The sequence below is a fragment of the Falco cherrug genome, chromosome 16 (genome assembly GCF_023634085.1).
Source record: "Falco cherrug isolate bFalChe1 chromosome 16, bFalChe1.pri, whole genome shotgun sequence".
Classification (NCBI taxonomy): Eukaryota; Metazoa; Chordata; class Aves; order Falconiformes; family Falconidae; genus Falco; species Falco cherrug.
Window position 1 is genome coordinate 7012328 of NC_073712.1, and position 19836 is coordinate 7032163.

Sequence of the window (19836 nt, forward strand, 5' to 3'; positions counted from 1 at the left end):
GCCGCTTAGCAGTCACGCTGGCAGAGCAGCAGTGACCACCACACCACACCCGGGCCAGCCACCCCTGTTCGTGCCCCCCCAAAGCCCCCTTCGCCCAGGCGAGAGGTTTGCAAGTGAGCTAGCCAGGCACGGCTGTCCTTGGAGCTGCAGCGCTGGAGCCGCTTCAGAATTTGGCTGTAATATTTTCCTTTTCGCATTTCCCACAACCACAGGAGCCTCCTTTGGGAGAGGTAATGGCTTCAGCTCCCGGCCCGGAGCGTGGCTCCCGAGCCCTGCTGTCACCGCAGTGGGGAAAGGCCATTCCTTCCAGGCTGGCAGCCTGGGCCACGCACACGCCTTGTGCCAGGAGAGGGTCTGCACCAGCCGTGTGTAATCTAGTGCCCCACGTGTGACCTGCCCGCTCCCGTGGGGACAAAGCCCGGGCTGGGATGTGGCTCCTGCAGCAGATGTGGAGAAAGCCCCTGAACATCCCACCGCGGGGGATGTACGCGCTCCCCCGGACACCCCCGGCGGGGGGGGGAGGGTGTTTCGGGGGGTGGGGTGGGGGGATTCCCACGGGGGAGGGTGCTGCGGGGGGGCGGGGAATCCCGCGGGGAGAGGAGTTTCCACGAGGAAGAACCGCACCGTGTGTGTGTGTGCGCTAGGGGCAATGGGTCCCGCGGGGAGTGGGCCCGAGGGTCCGTCCTCTGGTGGGGGGGGGCAGTCTCCACAGACGGTGCACGGCAGGTCCCGGTGTCCCCCCCCCCGCCGTGTCTCCTCCCCCCAGGCCGGTGCAAGGCGCCTGCGCTGCCCCATCCCGCCCGGCGCTCCCAGCCCATGGCGTGGCCGCCCGTGGGGCCGTGCCCCCGCCCGCCGCCCGCCGCCGCCGAGCCGATGGCCCCCGGGAGCCCCGGCGGGGCGCGGGCTGCGCGGCGGCGCCTGCGGAGGCGGGGGGGGGCCCCGCGGCTGCTGCCCGACGTGCGGAGCATCTTCGCGGCGCCGCGGGAGCCGGCGGGGCGCGGGCACCGCTTCGCCCTGCGCCCCCCGCGCCGCGGCTGGTGCGACCTGTGCGGGGAGGCGGTGCGGGAGCGAGCCCTGCGCTGCGACCGTGAGTGCTGCCTGCGCCCTGCCTGCGCCCTGCCTGCGCCCCGCACCCCTGACCTCATCTCTGCCCGGGCGCTTCATCCCACGCTGCAGCCCTGCCCGGCGCTGCCCGCACCCCGCTCTGCCCGCACCCCGCTCTGGCCGCAGCGGCACCCCCGCTGTCCCCGCACCCCGCTGTCCCCGCACCCCGCTCTGCCCGCAGCCCCGCTCTCTCCGCACCCCGCTCTCTCCGCACCCCTGCTCCCGCAGCGACACCCTCTCCCCCCCCCTTCTCCCCCGCTGCGGCTGCGGGGGGCTCCGCACCGGGCTGCGGATCGCTGCCCCCCCCCGCGCTACCGCGCTCTACAGGGGCTGGGCGGGCGAGGGGACCTGGCCGGGGTCTCCCCGCAAAGGGGCCGTGGGCACGGGGTAGGGCGGGGGGCAGGGCGCGGGGGGCTGCCCGGTGGGGTTGGGAAGTGAGGCTTTTCCGGGAAAGCGGAGGTTATCGGCGGGTGCGCAGGGTTGGGAAAGGGCTGGCATCAGCGCTCGGCAGCAGGTCCCGGTGAGCTGGGTTTGTGTCTCTAAAGCTTTACGGTGAGGTGTAAATTCCTCTAGAAAGAGTAAACTGATCGCACGCCTTGCTGGGCTTGGTTTGCCTTGCTTACTCCCTGGGTAAGAGCACTCACGCCAGCGCGATTCCCCAGGACGCATATCCCCCAAGTCAGACATGCTGCGTTCATCCCTTCGTTCTGCGGGAGAGATTAATTAATTAATGTTCCTATCGCGTGGGAGGGGACCCGGGGGGGCAAACGAGGTGACGGAGCCACGGCCGTGCAGCAGCACACGCTCCCTGTCCCATAGCCCTGGGCGCTGTGCTCGGGCCACCAGGCGTTTGCGTGGGCCTTGGGAAGACATGACATGACCCCCGTCAGTGGGGGTCAGTGACACCCGTGGTGGTGCGGGTGGGGGGGCAGGGAGGTCTGAGCAAACGTGTGTCATGGGTAGCGCGGTGGCGTGTGCTGTGCTGGCTGCTGGCAGTGGAACTGCGCCTTCCCAGCTCGGCCTCGGCACGTCCCGCTGCGGGCTGGGTGGGAGCTGCCGTTTGGGATGCAGCTGCAGCGCTGGGGCTTGGGCAGCTCCAAGATTTGCTGGCTGGGGTCAGCTGAGCCTCCTGATTTTCGGCAGAAGCTGCTAAAGCCAACGCCGTTTAGCTCAGGCTTAAAAGATCACCCGTAGCCAGCTGAGGGTGCCCTTGGTGTCAGTGTGGAGGGCAGGTAGCTGGTACTGGTGGTTACTGGGGCAAGGGAAGGAGCTGCATCCCGCCCCAGGTGCTGGGCTGGGTGCCCAGCTGGTGGCTCAGGAGGAGGCTTCGTTGCTCATTTGCTGGTTTGTTTGTTTGGGGGGGTGTGTGTGTGTGTGTCATGTCAGGCACATGCTATAACACCAGCCTCACCAGGGCAATTAGTCCCTCACTCAGCCTGTTGTGCTTCTTACGCTTGGCTTTCCTTAGATTATGAATCAATTAAATGTTTCTAGCCGCGATTTGCATGGCGCGGCGTGAGCAGGGCGCTTACACGTGCCTGCCGGTGCCGTTTGGAAATGAAGGGCGATTGGGAGAGACAGTCGTGCCATATGGCCCTGCTGCGTCGCATTAAGGTTTTAGCACTGACTGCTGTTAATTAAACGTAACCCAGCCGTCAGCACGCGGCCGGCACAACGTGACACAGGAATATGCCGGTGAACTCGCTGTCTGGAGCGCTGTTTGAAGGAGGGTGATGGAAAGACGTTTGGCTGGTGTGTACCTTTGCTTTCTGCCTGCCACCCCCGATTAACTCCCTGGAAGCCCGGTAAGGGCCAGTGTTTTCCCTGGGGCTGGCAGTGGTGCTGTGCCTGGCACGCTGGAGCAAATGCGGGATGGAACGGGGTTAAAAAAATAGCGTGGGTTTATTTGAAGCAAACCAGATTTTGTTGGGGCTCTTGTCTGTCACCAGCCATCCTGCAAAGCTGTCACAGGGCTCATGTGCGAGGTGAGGTACTGGGCTGCGGCTTTCGAAATCCTGATCTAAAGTAATAAGTGACGGAATCTTGTGGTGTTGCAAATAACTATAAATAGTTGTTTTGGGGGACTTTTCCTCTGGCAGGATTTTTTTTCGATAGTTATATTGAAACAAATCTCAAAGAACACTATTTCCCTTTTCATTTCAGAGGAGAATTATTCAGACTGTGGGAGTAGTTCTGCCTCTAAAATTCCCCAAACAGCCAGGCTGGGAGGGGAGGGAAACTTCAGTGGAGACGCTTATAACATCATCTGCATTCCCTGTCATCCCAATAGCGTATCCTTTCAAAAATGCCCAAGAGCTGCAGACGGGGCGTGCTATCCTCCCGTGGTGAATATTTCTTTTTCTTCTGATGCAGAATTGCTGCTTGTTTGCTTTTGACTTGCAGCCTGAGGATACTCAGGTTTTTGTTTGTACAGCTCTAGTCTATTTTTATTTACATCAGACCTGACCGTCTGTAGTAACATGTGAAGGTGGCATTTATTCCTCCTCCCTCCCCAAACGGTCCGTGTCCTTCCTGTCCATGCCGCGGGCACAGCATCCCACGTGTGACGGTGTCTGGCCCCGGTGAGGGGGGACACGCTGTCTGCAGCAGGCTTGGAGGGCTGGGAAGGGGCAGTGGGAGCTGGCCCCGCTGCGGAGCTGGGGCGAGGTGGGTTGGCCACGTCTTTTTTTGTGCCAACCAGAGACGCGCTGAAATCCCCTGGGCTCCATTTCCCCTTTCTCGAGCGGCGCGGAGCTGGCTTTCCAAGGCTAACGTGGGATGTGTGTGCTGCGGTTCCTCTTCCAGTCGGGGGCCTGGATGGGAGGGGTGGGGGCCGAGACCTGGCAAGTCCCAGAATCTGGAAAAGGATCCCCTTGGGTGGCTTCCCTTGGGCAGCTGATGGGTTTCGGCTGTCCTGGATCAGTCCCGTGGCTCTGGAGGTGGCGGACAGGCTCTTACCGAGGTTTTAGCTCCAGTGCCACCTGTGGGTGCTGCATCTGGGGCTGACGAAGATGATGTCTGAGACATTGGGAGCCTTTTCAGTGCCTTGATCCGGAGCGTCTGGGTCTGGCCTGTGCGTGACAGACACCAGGCATGCTGCTTCCATGGGCATCAGCGCAAAGGGATGGGGAAGTGGGAGCCCAGGAGCGACGGACCCCAGGCTGTCCTGCTGGCGTTCGATAAAAAAATACTTGATTTCAGTCCCAGAGCGAATGCAATTGCTCACGAGGAGTGGCTGTGCCATTATATGCTGTATCTTGAATATCTCCTAGCTAATGTATGTGGCTTGGTGCTGCTGGCACCTTTCAAAGCCTGAGTGAATATATAAAAAAATAAATAAATAAACCACTGTAGGAGCGTAACTGTGCCCTGCTGCCGGCAGCTTTTCCTGCTATGAGAGGGGAGAAGGGAGCTGGATGGGCAGGTTGCAGAGGTGCATCTTTGCTGTGGGTTCTTTTGGTGTTTGTTCTGGTAGGGCAGATGGTGACTAATGCAGCTTCAAAGCCCTCTGCGTGCTTTATTTCGTTTTGGAGCTGGGGCAGAGGAGAAACCAGGCTGAGCTCTGTGCTGGGGGCAGCTTCCCGGTGAGAAGGGTTTGGGTGGGTAGCGGTGGGAGCAGCACCAGACAGGGCAGCGGTGGGTCGGGCTTTGGCTGATGGCTCGATTGCTTCCCTGGCTCTCAGTATCTCCGCTGGCGCAGTCTCAGGGTTGCAGTTGCATTTATTTTTTTTTCCTGGCAGCATCACGCCGGTGACTCAGGGTCCCTCTGTGCTGCCTGGGGTGGGCTGGTCACTGATGACCGGGGATCTTATGGCTTGAGGCAGAAGAATTACGTAGGAGCCTAACCTGGGTGTGGATCAGCTGCTTTGCTCCCTTTCCGTGCCAGCTCACCCTGAGATGGGCCAGTTCTTCCTGGGGGACTTTCTTATCCTTGCTGTGCCCGTGATGCAGGTGCTGATAAGAAATTCCTGTTTCTGGCACCACAGCCATTAGTGAAACCCGCAGTAAGACCCGTCCCAGCGATGGCTCAGCAGCGTGCCCGCTCCTTCAGCTCGCTCCATCCTCTGGTGAGGTTGGGGTGCTCACCCCGGGGGTGCGCTGGCCCCGTGCCTGTGCTGGTGGGGCTCCCCCATGGCCTCTCTCTACCTGGCAGCTGGGGACACGATTTACTACCCACGTATTGCCTGGTGTAGTCCGGTGGAGTTGTTTCTTTGGCCCACGTGGGTTAAGTGGGATGCACCTATTGCAGGTGGAGTGACCGTAGGCAGGTGGTGCGGTGGTGGGAGCCACTGGCGCAGGGCTGCTGGTGGCTGGAATTGGGTGCCCACCCCGACCGATGGCCTGCGTCTTGGTGCTGATGACCACGGTGTTACCAAAACAGGGCGTTTGTGGGCTGAAGTGCTGCTTCTCAAGGAAATGATTCCAGCTCCCAGCGCTTCCCTGCCGGGAAGGCTGGCTGTGGGGCGCTGCCTCGGGGGAAACCTCGGAGCACGTCCAGCGCCTGGTGACGGTGGTGGCACATGCAGTTGTACCTGAAGCCAGGGTTTGATCCTTAAATCTTGCAACACGGACCTGGTCAGCAGAGCACTTCAGTGTCCGTTTGGGTTTATCTCCTGGGCTGAGGCCACCCGTATCTCTCAGAGCAGGTAGTTCAGTCCTCAAGTACTGCGCTGAATCATGACTTGCTGCCTGAAGGAGGAAACTGGTTAAACACACACCATTTTTATTTCGTTTGTAGAGCAAACTACAGTTCTAATATTACTGGTTTGCAAGTAGATGTTTGCTTGAGATAACAAATTCTTTAGCGAGCTCAGCCTCGCAGGGATGAGGGCTCATGCTACTGGCGCTTTCCGGGACACGGTAGTTTTTCATGTTATCTTCTTCCAACAGGTCCTCCCACACTCCCTCGTGTCTCTGGTCTTGCTAACCAAGAGCTAAATAATAATTGGTGTAAATAATAATTGCTGGCAGTTCATAGGACCAGCAGTGCTTTGCATTTCTGTAAATAATAATTGCTAGCAGTTCATAGGACCCGCGGTGCTTTGCATTTCTGTCCTATCTGGCTGGTCCAGACGGATTCCTGAGGCTTCTCCTGCTCGCCGGTGACTCGGGCAGGTTGGGCTGGCGCTTGCCAGGCGGGTGCTGCTGGGGTCAGGTGAGGACAGGGTGAGGTGCTGGGGCTCCCCGGGGCAGGGCGTTTGCTGGCCAGGGGGGCGGAGGTGTGGGGGGAGCAGTGACCTGCCCAGAGCTGTGTGGTGGGGTGCTGGGGCTCCTGGAGCGGCACAGGTCTGCAGGGTCACCTTCCATCTGCAGTCCAGCCCTTGGGAAGGATTCATGGAGAGACACACCAGCCAAGGCTCCAGCGCCTCCATGGCAGGTTAGTTTTTGGGGTGTCTCTTGTCTCCCCCTGCTTCGTCCCTGGCCTGGTGGGTTTAGCTGAGTTTTCTGCTCTCGGTGTGGGCAGAAGGGATGGGTATCGCTGAAGAGATGCTGTCTGGGTGTGGGGACAGCCAGGGCTGAATAAGAAAGCGCTCTGTGTTAACTCATTGCTTACGCTGCTTGGTGTGATTTTTAGGATTAGTTCAATTACACCTTTGTTACTCCCTGTAGAAATGCAAGAACGTGTTGCGCAGGGTGCTGGAAAGCCAGTCTGTAAGAGGAGCTGAGCAGAGAGGGGACAGTCACGATGTAGAGGGTACAAAGTGGCAGATTTCGAGCATGCTGTCAAACTGATGTTTACGTCCCACTCCATCATTTGACACCTGGTGTGGTTGTAACTGATAGATGCTGTGAAAGGACGGTAGTGTCAATCTAAAACCCTAGCAAACCATGTGCAGTTTTTAAAGCGATGTTATAAATATGGTTAATCTCAGTGTATTCCTTTAATTGCACCTTTGATTAAATGTTGGGGGCTTTTTTTCCCCTCCCCCTTAAGCTTCAGCAGGCTGCAGGGGAAAAGCAGCAAAGTGGAGAGAGGATATTGGAAAGAGGCCTCCCAGCATACGTCTGGGTCCTGCGCTTTCTCTCTCTAATCTCTTCCGTTGGGTTGTTTTATCTTATCAAGCAAAAAGCCCCAGAAATAGAAAGTTTTCCATGGCTAACAGGACAAGCCCAGAGATGCACAAGCTCTGAGCTGCGTGTTGCCTCATTGCTCAAAAATGAAATAAATAAATCCCTCAAACGGCAGCGGATTGTCAATGGACAATGTCCATGTTTTATCTCCCTGGGAGGAAAGGCCTCTCGTGGCAGCAGGCGTAGCTTGCGCCGATGCACGTTGCATCTCGGCGGCGTTCGGCATCGAGGAGCTGCCCGCCCGGCTCCGCGTGCCCGGGGAGCGATCGATCTCCCGCAAGGATGGCAGACGGGAAGGCGGGGGCAGCCGCCTGCTTTGGGCTCGTGACAAAGAGAATTCGCAAAATATTCAGGCATTTTCCCAAGTCCAAGGCTTGGTCCGAGGGACTGCGGTTGCTGAGGAGGTCGAGCAGGGAGGTCTTGCTGGTCAGAGGTAGGTGGTGGTGTAAATCAGTGTGTTTGGGCGTATTTGCTGGCGGGCTGCTGCTAGACGTGAAGGGATCGATCCCTGCGGTGCTGCCCTGTCAGTGCTGCAGAGCATGGCCGGTGATGCACAGCCACCTGGGATCCTGCCCAGCAGGTAACGGGGCTGGCACGGGGCTGGCACGGGGCTGGCATGCACTCTGGCCACCGTGCTGGTGGCACTGGGTGGTTTCAGCATCTGCTCTGGCTCCTGCTGCCCGGCTCTTGCAGGCGTGCTGTGCTGCAGTGCAATGTGGGGCATCGGTGCAGCGTGGGGCATCGGTGGTGCTGCGTTTGCCACTCGAAAGGAAAATTTGACTTTTAGTAAATAATGGCTTGAGAGCATCTGCCTGGCCGCGGGGTTTGCCCTCCGGATCCTGCAGTGATGCAGGGACCTCTCAGAGGGGTGGCTGTCACTGGAGGGGTCTTGTCTGCTCTGAACAAGCAAAGACCACCCTGGGGTTTTACCTGTGAAAAACAGAACCCAAACCACCTGATTTACACCTAAACCTGCTGAGGCCTCCAGTGATGAAGCCGCAGGCTTGGGGCAGGAACGAGGCCGGATCGTTGCTGGGGGGTGTCAGGAAGCACTTCACGGGAAAGCCAAGACCCTCCCCTGCATTCGCTCTGGGAATGCTGGAGCTGGTGGCGATGCCGCAGGTCCTGCCCTGACCCTTTGTGCCCAGAGGAGACACCGGCTCTCGTGATGTCGTGGGGCTGCATCCCACAGCCGTGCCTGAGGTCACCCCGAGTGACATGGGGCGGCTGCTCGGAGCGAGGGCAGAGGCACCGAGCCCTCCACCTGAGGTGGTACAGCCTGGTGAACCCAGCCTGGCACGGCTCAGCGAACCCAGCCTGGCACAGCCTGCGTTTGAAGGCGGGTGGGACAGGCTGAAGGATCCCGGAGCGGGAACGCGCATGGAAGAAGTCACTGTTCTCCAACAGGGTCCGTTTCCAGCGCTCAAACACCTGCGGAGCCTCACGGCCGCTTTCAAAGCTCAGGATGGTTTATTTTTCTCTCTTTGGTGGCTCTGAGCCTTCCCGAGGCAGCTGGGTCATGCTTCAACGATTTTCCTTAACTTTGGTGATACTGGGAGCAAATTTATTTGCACCCTCATCCTCCCTGCCCCCCCCCTCCCCTTTTTTTTTTTTTTTTTCAAATGAATGGCAGGATCCTTAATGACCAGGAACCAGAGCTTCCAGGTAACTCCTGCAATTTCATTTTAACATCACACAAGGGGTTTTTGTAGCTCACTTTGAAGCACGCCTGCTCAGCGGTCCCGTGTGTGCCAGGGCTGGCAGCCCTGGGGTGATGTGGGTGTTCTCACCTGGACAATCCCCCAGCACCGCTGCAGGAACTACAAACTTCGGCCAGAAAAGAGTTGAAGAGACACTTTAGACCTTCTCCATCCTAATTTGGGGGGCAATCCTACATGATCTCCCATGTGGTGTTGCTTTGGGGTTGCAGGAGGTTTTCCTTTAGGTGGAAGCCTGGCTGGGGTCAGGTTCTTGGAGCCTCTGTCGTGGCTGGGGCTGGGATCTGGTGACTGCCACAGCCCTGTGCCTCCTCGTGCTGTGTCCTGAGCCTACAGACCTGGGGCTTACACATGGGTTGGATGGAAAGACGCCCCATAGCATCTGTGTGGTATTCGGGAGGTGGGAGTGGGAGGATGCGGTGGGCAGGATGACTGCAGTCCTATATTTAGGCACCTAGATGGGCATCTGTATTGAATGGTTTTGCTCTATCCAGCTTTATCCCCCTGAGAAACTTTATCTGTAAAACCAGGGAAATTCCTTTCAGCCACCAAAGTTTTTCACAGTATCATGATCTGACTTTTTTTTTTTTTTTTTAAAAAAAAAAAGAAACTACATTTCCAAGTGTTACTTTGTTTGACTTGAATGGAAATTATCTTAAAGCGTGAGTGGAGGCATCCTGCTCCTCTTAGCAAACTTGTCACGTGACTGCTTCCTAAAGCTGTGCTGGGTTTCTAAAATTAGTGTTCCCTGCCGGATACGGAGTGATTAGGTCTGTTAATAGGTGATGGTGACTAAGGAGGTGTCATACTTAAATCCTGTAAAGAAGTGCTTGGCCACGATGGGCCTGATCCAGAGAGGTGTGCTTAGGAATTGTAATTTCTGTGGTCTGTATTACGTATTTCAGCCCTCTCGCTGCGTGCCTCCTTCGCCTAAGATGCTTGAGCCTTCCCGCCCCAGCAGGCTGAGGTCCAGGGTCTGGAAACCATGGACCAAGTAGACAGAAGGGACTTTCTGCTGGTGCCAGATGCTCAAGGTGAACCTGCAACTAGAGCAATCTCAAATTGGCAGCTCCAGCAAAGGCTTGGCGAATGTCCCCTATTAAAAGGCTGTTCCAGTTGCTCAAAAGGTCACGCATGAAATTACCATGTAACTGTGCAGCTTATCTCTAATTAAAAAAAAAAAAAAAAAAAAAAGCAAGTCTCCCTGCTTTCCCCCAGGCTTACTTGAGACAACTGCTTTGGAATAGGAGTATGATAGACAGCTCCTGCCAGATGAATGTAAAATGATAAATTATTTCCCTGTTTCCCCTGGAGATTGATGTTTTCCCCCCTCAGGCACCAGCTCCCAGCAGTGGCTCAGCTCCACTCGTTCATTCTCAGGCATTCCCGCCTGTGAGTGCTCGGCAGAGCTGAGCAGAGATCACTATTTCCAGAGCAAACATGGGATATTCCTTTGCTTTCCTGCAAGCCCCAGATATTCAAACCCAATGACCCAAATGCTAAAGAAAAAAAAGAAAAGAAAAAAGAAAGGTATTTAAAATACAAGCTTGCTGGCTTGAAGCGGGGTGGCAGGGCTGGTGCAGGGATGGGCACTCGGTCCTGCCTCCTGTGGAGTAAGCTTTCTTGCTTTGGTTTTAGGATTTTTTTTTTTTTTTTTTTTTGAGGTCGGTGACCGCTCTGGAATTTTGGGTAGTGTAAAAAGTAAATTTAATGCTGTTTGTACAACAGTTAAAAATTAAAAAGGATCAGAAGGGCTGTTAAAGTAGAAGGATGTTGGTAGTTGCGGTCAGGCAAGTATAGAAAAGTCAGGGCTTGGAAAAAAAGGGCTGGGGGAGCGATAGCCACCGATACGTGCTAACTGTTGTGTCTGGTAGATGGAGCTGGCTGTGCCGAATGCTGCCGCTCTGGGACCCTGTGCCTGAACAGGTTAAACCTGGGCTTCGCAGAGGTGTCTGTGCAATTCCTACCTTAAACTAGTTAATGTCTCACAGGACAGGTCAGCATCCAAAGAAAACAGGCTACATCAACGCCTTACTGCTCCTGGGCAGTGTGCGCTGGCGATGGGAGCTCACAGCCTTTGCCAGGGCCCAGGACATCTCCGTACCCTCTCCAGGGGTGGCTTTTTGGCAGCCTGATGGTAGATCCATGCCTCAGTCACTGTAACTGGCCCTTGAGTTGTTCATGTTTAGTGAACTTAAATAGTTTGACTTCTGTCCAATACAAAGATATTTTTTCCCTCCTGATGCTAGAAGATGAAGCATCCTTTCTGGGTGAAGTGGCCGAGCTTTCGCTGCAGGCGCTGTGCAGGTGATGTCTCCAGGGAGCACAGCTGAGGAGCCGGGTACCACATGGTTTGGTGGGACTTGAGCATATTTTTTACTTTGTACGTCAGCATGCCAGCAGATCGGGGGAAAGGCAGCAGGATGCAAGGCAGGAACGCTGCCCGTGCTGCAGCATTGCAGCAAGAAACACAGGTTTCCCTGGGGAGAGGGTGTGGGAGCAATTTTTGCTCTGGATGAGGCATCCTGGTACCTCTCCCCACCTGCAGGAGCGTGCCCGAGTGAGGACATGTGCCTGGCTGACAGCTCCGGCTGTGCCAGTGCCCATGAGCATCCATCTGCCCTCTGGCAGGAGCCTGGTCCCTTCCTGGGGTTCCCCCGCTGCTCCTCAACAGCAGGCTGCGGCTCTTGGGTGCCTCACTGTCTCCTTTCTCTCCTGTGCAGACTGCAGATACACGTGCCACCAGGAATGCCGCAGCCTCATCCAGCTGGATTGCCGTCGGCCGGGCCAGTGCCAGAGCCAGCTCTCGCCCGAGAGCACCCTGCTGCCGCCCTGCAGCCAGGTACGCTGGGGAGGGGGCTCCGCGGGGGCCGGCAGCCTCGTGGTGACCAATGGCATCTCCTTCAGAGACCCGATTTCTTGCTCCTGGCGGGTTTTCCAGCAGGGAGGTCTTGTCGGGGAGGTCAGCCCATCGGTCCGGCCGAGCCGGGCAGCGCTCACTGATGAGTCGCGTATATACTGTGTGCATCCTGCCCACCTGGATCCTGCGTGGGTGCAAGCTGGCACGCTGGAGGTTGTACGTGGGGGCGTCCCCCTCGCCGTAAAGGTGTGTGTGGAGCTGTGTCATGTTTAAAACGCTGCTGTCAGCCTGGCCAGGCTGCCTGGAACAGAGCGGGGGAGGAGCGGCGTCCCCCAGGGGTGTCGGGCCCCACGCTGCAGCCCGGCCATGCCCAGGTGCCTGCAAGGGAGGGTCGATACCGGCATTAAATTGTGTCCCAGCAAAGTGCTCGAAGAGGAGCAGCAAGAGGGTGCATTTCACCTGCATCTTGGCAGTGTGAGCATGGATTTTGTAAGGAGCTTCAGGTTGATAGCCTTGTTTTAAGAGTTTCACTCGTCTGGGGGATTGAGACTCTTCAGTCTGTTATTAGGGATGTGCACTAATCCCCAGGGCTACTCCAGGAAGGTTTAGTTGTTTGCTTAACCCCCACCCGAGGGTCCCATGGTACCGGTGATGCCCGGCTTGGGTGTCTGCTGGGACAAGCTGCAGCACGTGCAGTGGGGCACAGCAGGACTGCACGGTGCCACACGGGTTGAGATGTGAGATGCTTAATGCTGGAAGCTTAAAACACAGCTTAGAAACCTGGCTGCACTGGATTTGACTTGCACAGAGCCTTTTCGATCTCTATATGCTTTTAAAAAATCTGTATTTTCTCCATTATAACCATGCCTTTATATTCCTTGTATTGGAAGACCTTGCTGCGTTTGTGCAACACTGGAAATGGAGTGGTGCGGTTTTTCAAAGAATAAATGTTTTTCAAAGGTGACACGGGGTTTCCGTTGGGTGTGTGAGCAGCCAGTGGTGGGTTTGGTTGTTGGCTGTGCTGCTCTGCAGGAAAGGGTCAGGGGGAGCCTGAAGTTAGGTGGGATTTATCTTGGAAGTTACGCATTGCAAAGGGACTCCGAATGGCTTCTCCACTGAGCCCTGAGGTTGTTTGAAGAGCCAGACTTGTGTGTGTTTACATCTCCTTCGGATGCTGTTGGGCTTCCCCCAGCAGCACGAGAAAAGCTTGGATTTTAGAAAAATTAGAAAGGCTTTTTTCTTCTTCAGGGTGATAACACCAGCCGGGGGTTATTGATGGTGCTAATAATAAACACAGAGCCTGCGCTTCGTGGCAATTCATCACCCTGACACGTCTCTGGTGTGATCCCGGGAAGGGGGGAGGCATTTTGTGCCAACGAAACAAAAGTCTTTCCAATTACAGCAGCAAACAGAAATCCATAAACCCATCCTGAGGTGCCGGCCAGGAATCCCTGCTCCGAACCCTCCGCACGGCAAAGCGTGGGCAGAGGTCTCATTACCTGTGCTGGGAAAGGCTGTGAGGCTGGGGGGGGGGCAGGGGGTACGTGGGCTCGTTTGAGGGTGAAGAGGGTGAATTGCTGCAATAAAGCTCTGTTTTCATTGGTGGATAATGGGTAATCAAGGAAAAATCATCTTCAGGTTTGCTTGCTTGGAGCCCATGAAGCTGAGCACGCAGCCACACTCCCGGTGTGCTTTTGTGGGCCAGGCGAGTTCTGCTGCTTGGAAGGAGGAGGGTGGAGGGGAAACGGTGTCAGTGTTGCAGAAAGGAGAGTAATAGGGTGCCTGAATACACTGCGGGGGGGATTGCACACTGAAAACACAAGAAACTTAAATTAGGATTTAGATTAGATATTAAGAAGAAATTCTTTACTGTGAGGGTGGCGAGGCACTGGCACAGGGTGCCCAGAGCAGCTGTGGGTGCCCCATCCCTGGAAGGGTTCAGGACCAGGTTGGACGGGGCTTGGAGCAACCTGGGCTGGTGGCAGGTGTCCCTGCCTGTGGCAGGGGGTGGGAACCAGATGGTCTGTCAGGTCCCTTCCAACCCAAACCGTTCGGTGATTCTAATAGCTAGCATAGTTGAAAGTCATTCAATAGTAGTATCAAATGTAAGCAAACTAGGAGCATCAGGAACAGCTGCTTTAATATCACCTAGTTAAGCCCTGTTGCCATGTAATACCAGGCATTAATAATTTGGGCTTTGATCCAACAAAGTATTTAAGAGTGCGTTACATTTGGGTCCCAGATTAGCCTCCCTGCGTGAAATGAAGCCTCCGTGAAAGCCGGCAGGAGTCCCTGCTGGTCTTGGCAGCACCAGGAGCTCGGTCCCTGCTTTTGGCAGAGCTGGTATGCGCTTCCCACCTCCGAACTGGTGCCGGTCACTGGTGAGCGGGTCCTCTGAGGGTTGTCGTGCAGCTCACCGTTCACCGGAGCTGCTGCTGAACCAATGGGTCAACATTGCTTGGGGTTTTTTTCCGTGGTTGTTTTTTTTTGTGGAGCACATCTCCCTGGCAGGTGAACCGCCATGGAAAAGCGAGGGGTCCTGGAAGAAGCACATGGAGCAATGCAGCGGGGGTGCATCCAGCTTCGCATGGGGCTCTGCAAAACTGGCTGCACCCTGTTTCCATGGGAAACACTCGGGGCTGAAGCTTCCGTGAGGATGCCCATGCCGTTCATCGGCCCAACGCTCACTGTGTCGTGTGTGCTTGACTTCAAGCCTCTTTCTCTTCTAAATATAGCTCTGTGAAGCCGAGGAGGTTTGTGCCACTGCAGAAGTACGCATGCTGCTAAGAGGATAGCTTATTTATTTGCATTGTTACAAGTTGCTGCCGTTGGGATTCTTGCCTTCCTCTTTGAGATGCAGGTGTTGTGTCCTCTTGCTAGTCTTTGCATTGGTGTCCCGGTTTGTATTCCCGGGGTGCTGCAGGCTGTGGGGTACAGAGCTATCAAAAGCTGGTAGCAATTCAAGTCCTTCAGCTAGCAGATACAGATGGGAGGGTATGAAACACCGTCTGCAAGCCATCAAGAGGGGAAGAGGTTTTCGTGCGTGGATGGTAGCTTGTACGAAGATCTTGGGGCCCTTTTGGACCAGTCAAAGGAGCCCTGTGAGCTGGAGGAGCGAGCGATCGCTCCCGTTTGCAGGAGGGGTTTGCCACTGGTCCTGCTGCAGGTAGCCAAGCGGGGGAGCGGGGTGCGGAGCTCTCCGTGCTCGCCAGCCTGACGTGCAAACTGCACCTAGCGATGGGGAGAGTCGTGCCCTGAAAAGGGCACAAAGGAATTAACATAAGAGCAGCTATCCGGGCACAGGGTGCCTCCTCTCTTCTCAGCTGGTGGATGCTGAGGGAGAGAGCAGGAACGCCAGGGCGAGGATGGCGTGGTGCTGCCGTGGCCTCCCTGTGAGCAGTGCTGTGGGCGCTCCTTGGGGTTGTGTCTGAACTGTCACTTGTAGTTGCTGTCAGTGAGCTCCTTCTGAGGAGTCTGACTTTGCACATCCACCGCCAGCACACCTAGTGATAAGTTCTGCAAATCTGATCGTGCGTGGCCTGGAAAAGCACTCCTCCTTACTGCACTCTTCCTGTGAACATCTCCCACGATTTTGTAGCTCTCAGTCGTGTCTATGTTCTTTCTAGTCCTTCCTTTCCAGATCCAGGCTGGCCCCAGGCATGGAAACCTCCCTGGATCTTGCCTACCCTGCCCTTCGTGGTACCTCTTGCAATTCTTTATTCTTTCTTGGATGGGCTGGCCGGGTCTTGCATGAAGTATTTCAAGTGTGGGCGTCGGATGGATTTATTCAGCGACATGATACTCTCGGACCTTGTTCCCTCTTCCTTTTCTGAAGCATGATAGAGAGTTGTTAGCCTGTAGGCTAATACTGTTGCCTAAGCAGAGTCCTTTTTAACACGGTGTGCCAGGCTTTTCTTTAGTCCCCCCAGCCTGCCTGTGCACACACGTCGGTTTCCAGGTGGGTAGGGAGAGCCTGTGCCGGGATGTGCTGCAACCCCATGGATGCGCAGCCCCTCCTGGGAGCCCCCACCGAGGGAGGAGGATAGCCTGGGGGGAGTGGAGCCCTTCCCCTGCCCGGCTCCAGAAATACCTGTCATCTTCACCGAGGAGGAAGGTCACAGCTGCTTCAAAAGCTGCTGGGCAGAACACAGGGTGTTAGTGGGATGGTGGGGGCCCTGCAGGGGCCAGGGGAGAGTGGGATGGAGGAAGCAGCTCTGGGGATGGGTCTGTGCCGGCCTGGGTTTCCACAGGGCTGCAAGGGGAGAGGGGAGCTGGGATGGTGCTGTTGCTCTGAGGCTCTTTCCAAGGCCAACACAGCATTTTAATCAGTCTGGAGCGAGCGCTTCTTGCAAACGGGACTGAGGAGCTGAATGGCTTTTTCCTGGGCTGCAATCGAAGCTGCCTCAGCCGGGTGCCAGCACTGCTGCGATCACTCCCACTGCTCTAAAATTAGCTGCAGAGCAGAGAGGCACCCACTGCCTCCTGCAGCGTGATGACCAGGGGCTCCCAGCACCCCTGAGGAGGGTCTGAGGCCACATCCTTGCCAGCCTCCCCCCTTCCCCACCACCAGCGTGGTCAGGCTCGGTCCGGGGTTTGCTTCCCTGGGACAGCAGATGCAACGCCGCTCTCCAGGTTGTGCTGCCAGGGAAGGAGCAAGAGGCCAGCCTGCCCTGGCGATGGATTTTGGGTAGCGGAGGAGGTGTGGGGGTACCCGGGGACAAGCCCAGCGCCTGGGCCCTGGTGTGCCGCAGGGTGAGAAATTTTGCAAGAGGAAGTGGCAGGGCTGCGCGCTGTGGGGCGAGCGCAGGAAGGGGAGGCGATGCTGCGCGGGCGCCCGTGGGACCAGACCGCGGGCGGTGAGCGAAGCTGGGTGCCAAGAGTGGGAGCAAACTCGCCGCTCGGCCCCTTCCATGCTGCCCCAGCGCTGCTGCGCAGGAAGGCGGGTGGAGGAGGAGAGGGAAGGGTTAGCCGGCACGGCTGCCTGTTAAAGAGAAATAGCTCCGCTGGCTCTGGAGGATGAGCAGAAGGAGCTATTGCAGATAAGCGCCGGCGAGCTGAGGATGTGAGAGCGGGCTCGCTGCTGGTGCGGGAGCCGGAGCAGGGACCGCTGATGGTCGCCGGCCCCCCGAGCCCCCCGGCGAGCCCCGTGCACGCTCAGCCTCTCACCTTTGCTGGGCTTCGATGACCATGAGCAGCGGGTACTGCAGCTTGGATGAAGACCTCGAGGATTGCTTTTTCACAGCAAAAACCTCTTTCTTCCGGAGCACGCCGAACAAGGTTCCTGCCAAGGTAACAGCTTAAAAACTAGTGAGAAGGGCTGTGCTGGGTGGGAGGCGGCGGGGGGGTTGCTGGTGAAGGGAGATGTCAGTGTTCCTGCACGTTTGGCTGCAGGTGCTGCCAAAATGAGCTTGCAGCTGGAGTCAGGGCAGAGCCGCTGGCGGGGAGGAAGGCTCTGTCCGCCTCTTCCAGGGTCCCCACTCCATGCAGGGGGTCTGTGCGGCTGCAGATTTTTCTCAGCCATGTCTCAACCTTTAGCATGCCGGCTTGGCCCCTTCCCCGAGGAACCACGGCGGAGGAGCCAACTCCAAGTGTGTTTTTTCAGCTTTGGGGGGGGGCAGGCAGCAGCCCTGCTAGCTGTCATCCATGGGTCGGGCTGCTGGCCAGGGACCTGTGGTTTGGCCTTGCAAAATAGGCACCACTGGTGAAAACTGGACCTGGGAGATGGGAAAGTTACAGGACTAAATTAATCTGCAAATTTATTAACACAGTGATGAATCTGGTCCTTTTCTGGGTGCTTGGGTGCATATGTACCTGCCTTAGAGGAGGAGGGAGTGCTTGGCTGGCCAGTGTTGCACCCCAGGATGAGATTTCTGTATCAGTAACATTGACAAAGCTGCTTCATCTTTTTAAAGTGTTTTATTTTTAAAAAAAAATCCAAAAAGCAACAAACATCCCTGCTATAAACTTTGGGGCCCCAACCAGAACTGAGCATAAAAGGAGAAGGCGCCGCTGCGGAAGCGGGGGTTTCGCTCAGGAACCAGAGCCCTGTGGCACCCAGAGATGAGATCTGGCCCGGGGAGCAGCTTTTTTACTTAGAAATTCCCCTGTAAACCATCAGCACCGAGGCGCTTCTGCTCAGGCTCTGCTGTATTTGCACGCCCCAGGCTGCTGAGCTGCAATCCTCAGCAGGTGCTTTGGGGTTCAGCTTGCTGCAGCGCGGGGTGCTGGGGGCTCTCCCGGCGACCTGGGCTGTTCCCCTTGGTGGGGGGAGTTACTTTGGGGGAGAGTTCCAATCAACTGGCGATATTATTTTAATTTCTTGGAAGAAATGCTCCCTTGGGTTTAACATGGGATATTCCCTTTTAGCCAGCAGCTCCCTCTTGCTATGATTAACCGACACGTACTGCTGGTTTTTAAATGTCGTTTGATGATTCAGTTGTGTAGGAGATGTGAAAGATCGCAGCGTTAGTGCAATAGGCGCTGTGCTCCATGCCGGTTTAATGCTGTTCTTTTTGAGCCAGGGCACTGCAGATCCTCAGCTACCTTCCAAAATCAGCCTGATCACGCTCGTGCTCGGGAGCTCTCCTGTGCAGAGGGGTCAGGGGCTGCTGCAGCCCCTTTTTGGCTGGCTCCTCACCTGGATGTGGCCAGCATGGGTGGCAGACCTCCTGGCCGCTAGAGAAGATGGAGCCTTTTGGGGGTTTGGTGTCATAGGGAGGAAATGGTTCCTGTGTGTGAAGGAAAAAAAAAAAAAAAAAAAACCCAAACCCCACACATTTGCTCTTTAAGCAGATGATGTTGTGTAAAGGACCTGTGTGCGGAGGTGGGTCCTTCTTGGGTTTCTCCGGCTAGAGGTGGAAACCATCCTCAGGCCTCGAGGGGAGAACGTTTTGGGAGGTTTGTGGCATGCTGCTGGTGGTGCAGGTCCTGCAGGAGCATGGGGCATGGTGGGGAGGAGGAGGAGGAGGAGGCAGTGGTGTGGTGAGGCTGGGCTGGATGGCAGGTGGAGGGCAGCAAGGAGAGCATGTTCCTGGGGAGCAGGCAGCAAAGCAGAGGGACAGGGACAGGCACAGCCCCAGGGTGGACATCCCCCCTGGGTTATGCTTCACTCCCTGTCCCCACTTTTTTGCTTGGCATCTTCTCTTGAGCGATGTTATTGAGTGTGGAATATTTCCATCGCTGCAAGGGCAGCGTGTGCCAACAGCATTGCTTTTCACCACCAAGTACAGTACCTGCTCCTGGCCGTGGGCAGAAAACATCAGCTTGGTCCTGAAAGTGAGTTAGGCTGCCAGGTGCGCTGGGGAACAGCAACATTCCTCTGATCTTAGATGCCCAGGAATGATTCCCGAGCCCAGGATGCACAGTGTGGCCAGCGCTGCAGCAGCAGCAGGCACCAGCCCGTGAGCATGGGCAGGAATAAGCTAAATACGGGTAACTTGGGGATGAATGTCTTAAAAGACCTAGGAAACAATCTCTGTAGGTGGGGACATAGAGGCCTCCCACCATTTAAAACAATAGAGTGGAATTTGATTGCTGTGAATAGAGAAACAATTTTTCTGATTGATGTAACTGTATTAGTCTGAAGAGCCTCTTTCTAGGAATTCTGTAATTCCTTTTTATTTTCAGAACCATCAGTGCAATCACTCTTCATTAGAAAAGAACCCTTTTACATCTCAGATGTGACCTCATTCCAGGAGATCTATTACTTGGCATTTTTGTGACTCTTCAGCCGAGTGGCTTCAGTGGCTTCTGCCTGGAGCACGATGGCTTAAAACTCTGCCAAATTGCTCTTCTGAGTCCTGCATCAGTGGCTGCCGGGAGGGCTGGATCAGGGGAAAGGGGCACGTTTCTGTCCAAGGATAGAAAACATGAGAGGGACTGTAGGAATTGTGAGAAACAGGAATGTAGTTTCACCCAGGGTGGGATCCAGGGTGGGATTTAGGGATGGGGATGATGGGACCAGCTCCTGGCTTAGGAGTCCCTGAACAAGGTGAGCTGGGGTAACCCAGCAAGCAAAAGCCTTCCCTGCTGAAGAGGAGGGAGGCTGTGGAGGTGGTGGTGGTGGTGGGATGGTGGGATGCA

At 56.2% G+C, this 19836-nt stretch overlaps 1 protein-coding gene across 3 annotated transcripts in view; it reads left to right on the forward strand.

Annotated features, from left to right (window-relative positions):
* The first annotated feature begins 801 nt into the window (after positions 1–801).
* RASSF5 (Ras association domain family member 5) overlaps positions 802–19836 on the forward strand; it is a 35378-nt gene continuing 16343 nt past the window's right edge. Inside the window, exons 1-2 of one of the 3 annotated variants that reach the window (XM_055728360.1) lie at positions 802–1087; positions 11618–11736. In XM_055728360.1, the coding sequence (XP_055584335.1) occupies positions 817–1087; positions 11618–11736 (390 nt within the window). In that variant the 5' untranslated portion in view covers positions 802–816. Of the gene's footprint in view, positions 1088–10528; positions 11202–11617; positions 11737–16589; positions 17044–19836 lie in introns of those variants that run through there. The other 2 variants (XM_055728361.1, XM_005447181.4) reach the window with 2 other exon arrangements.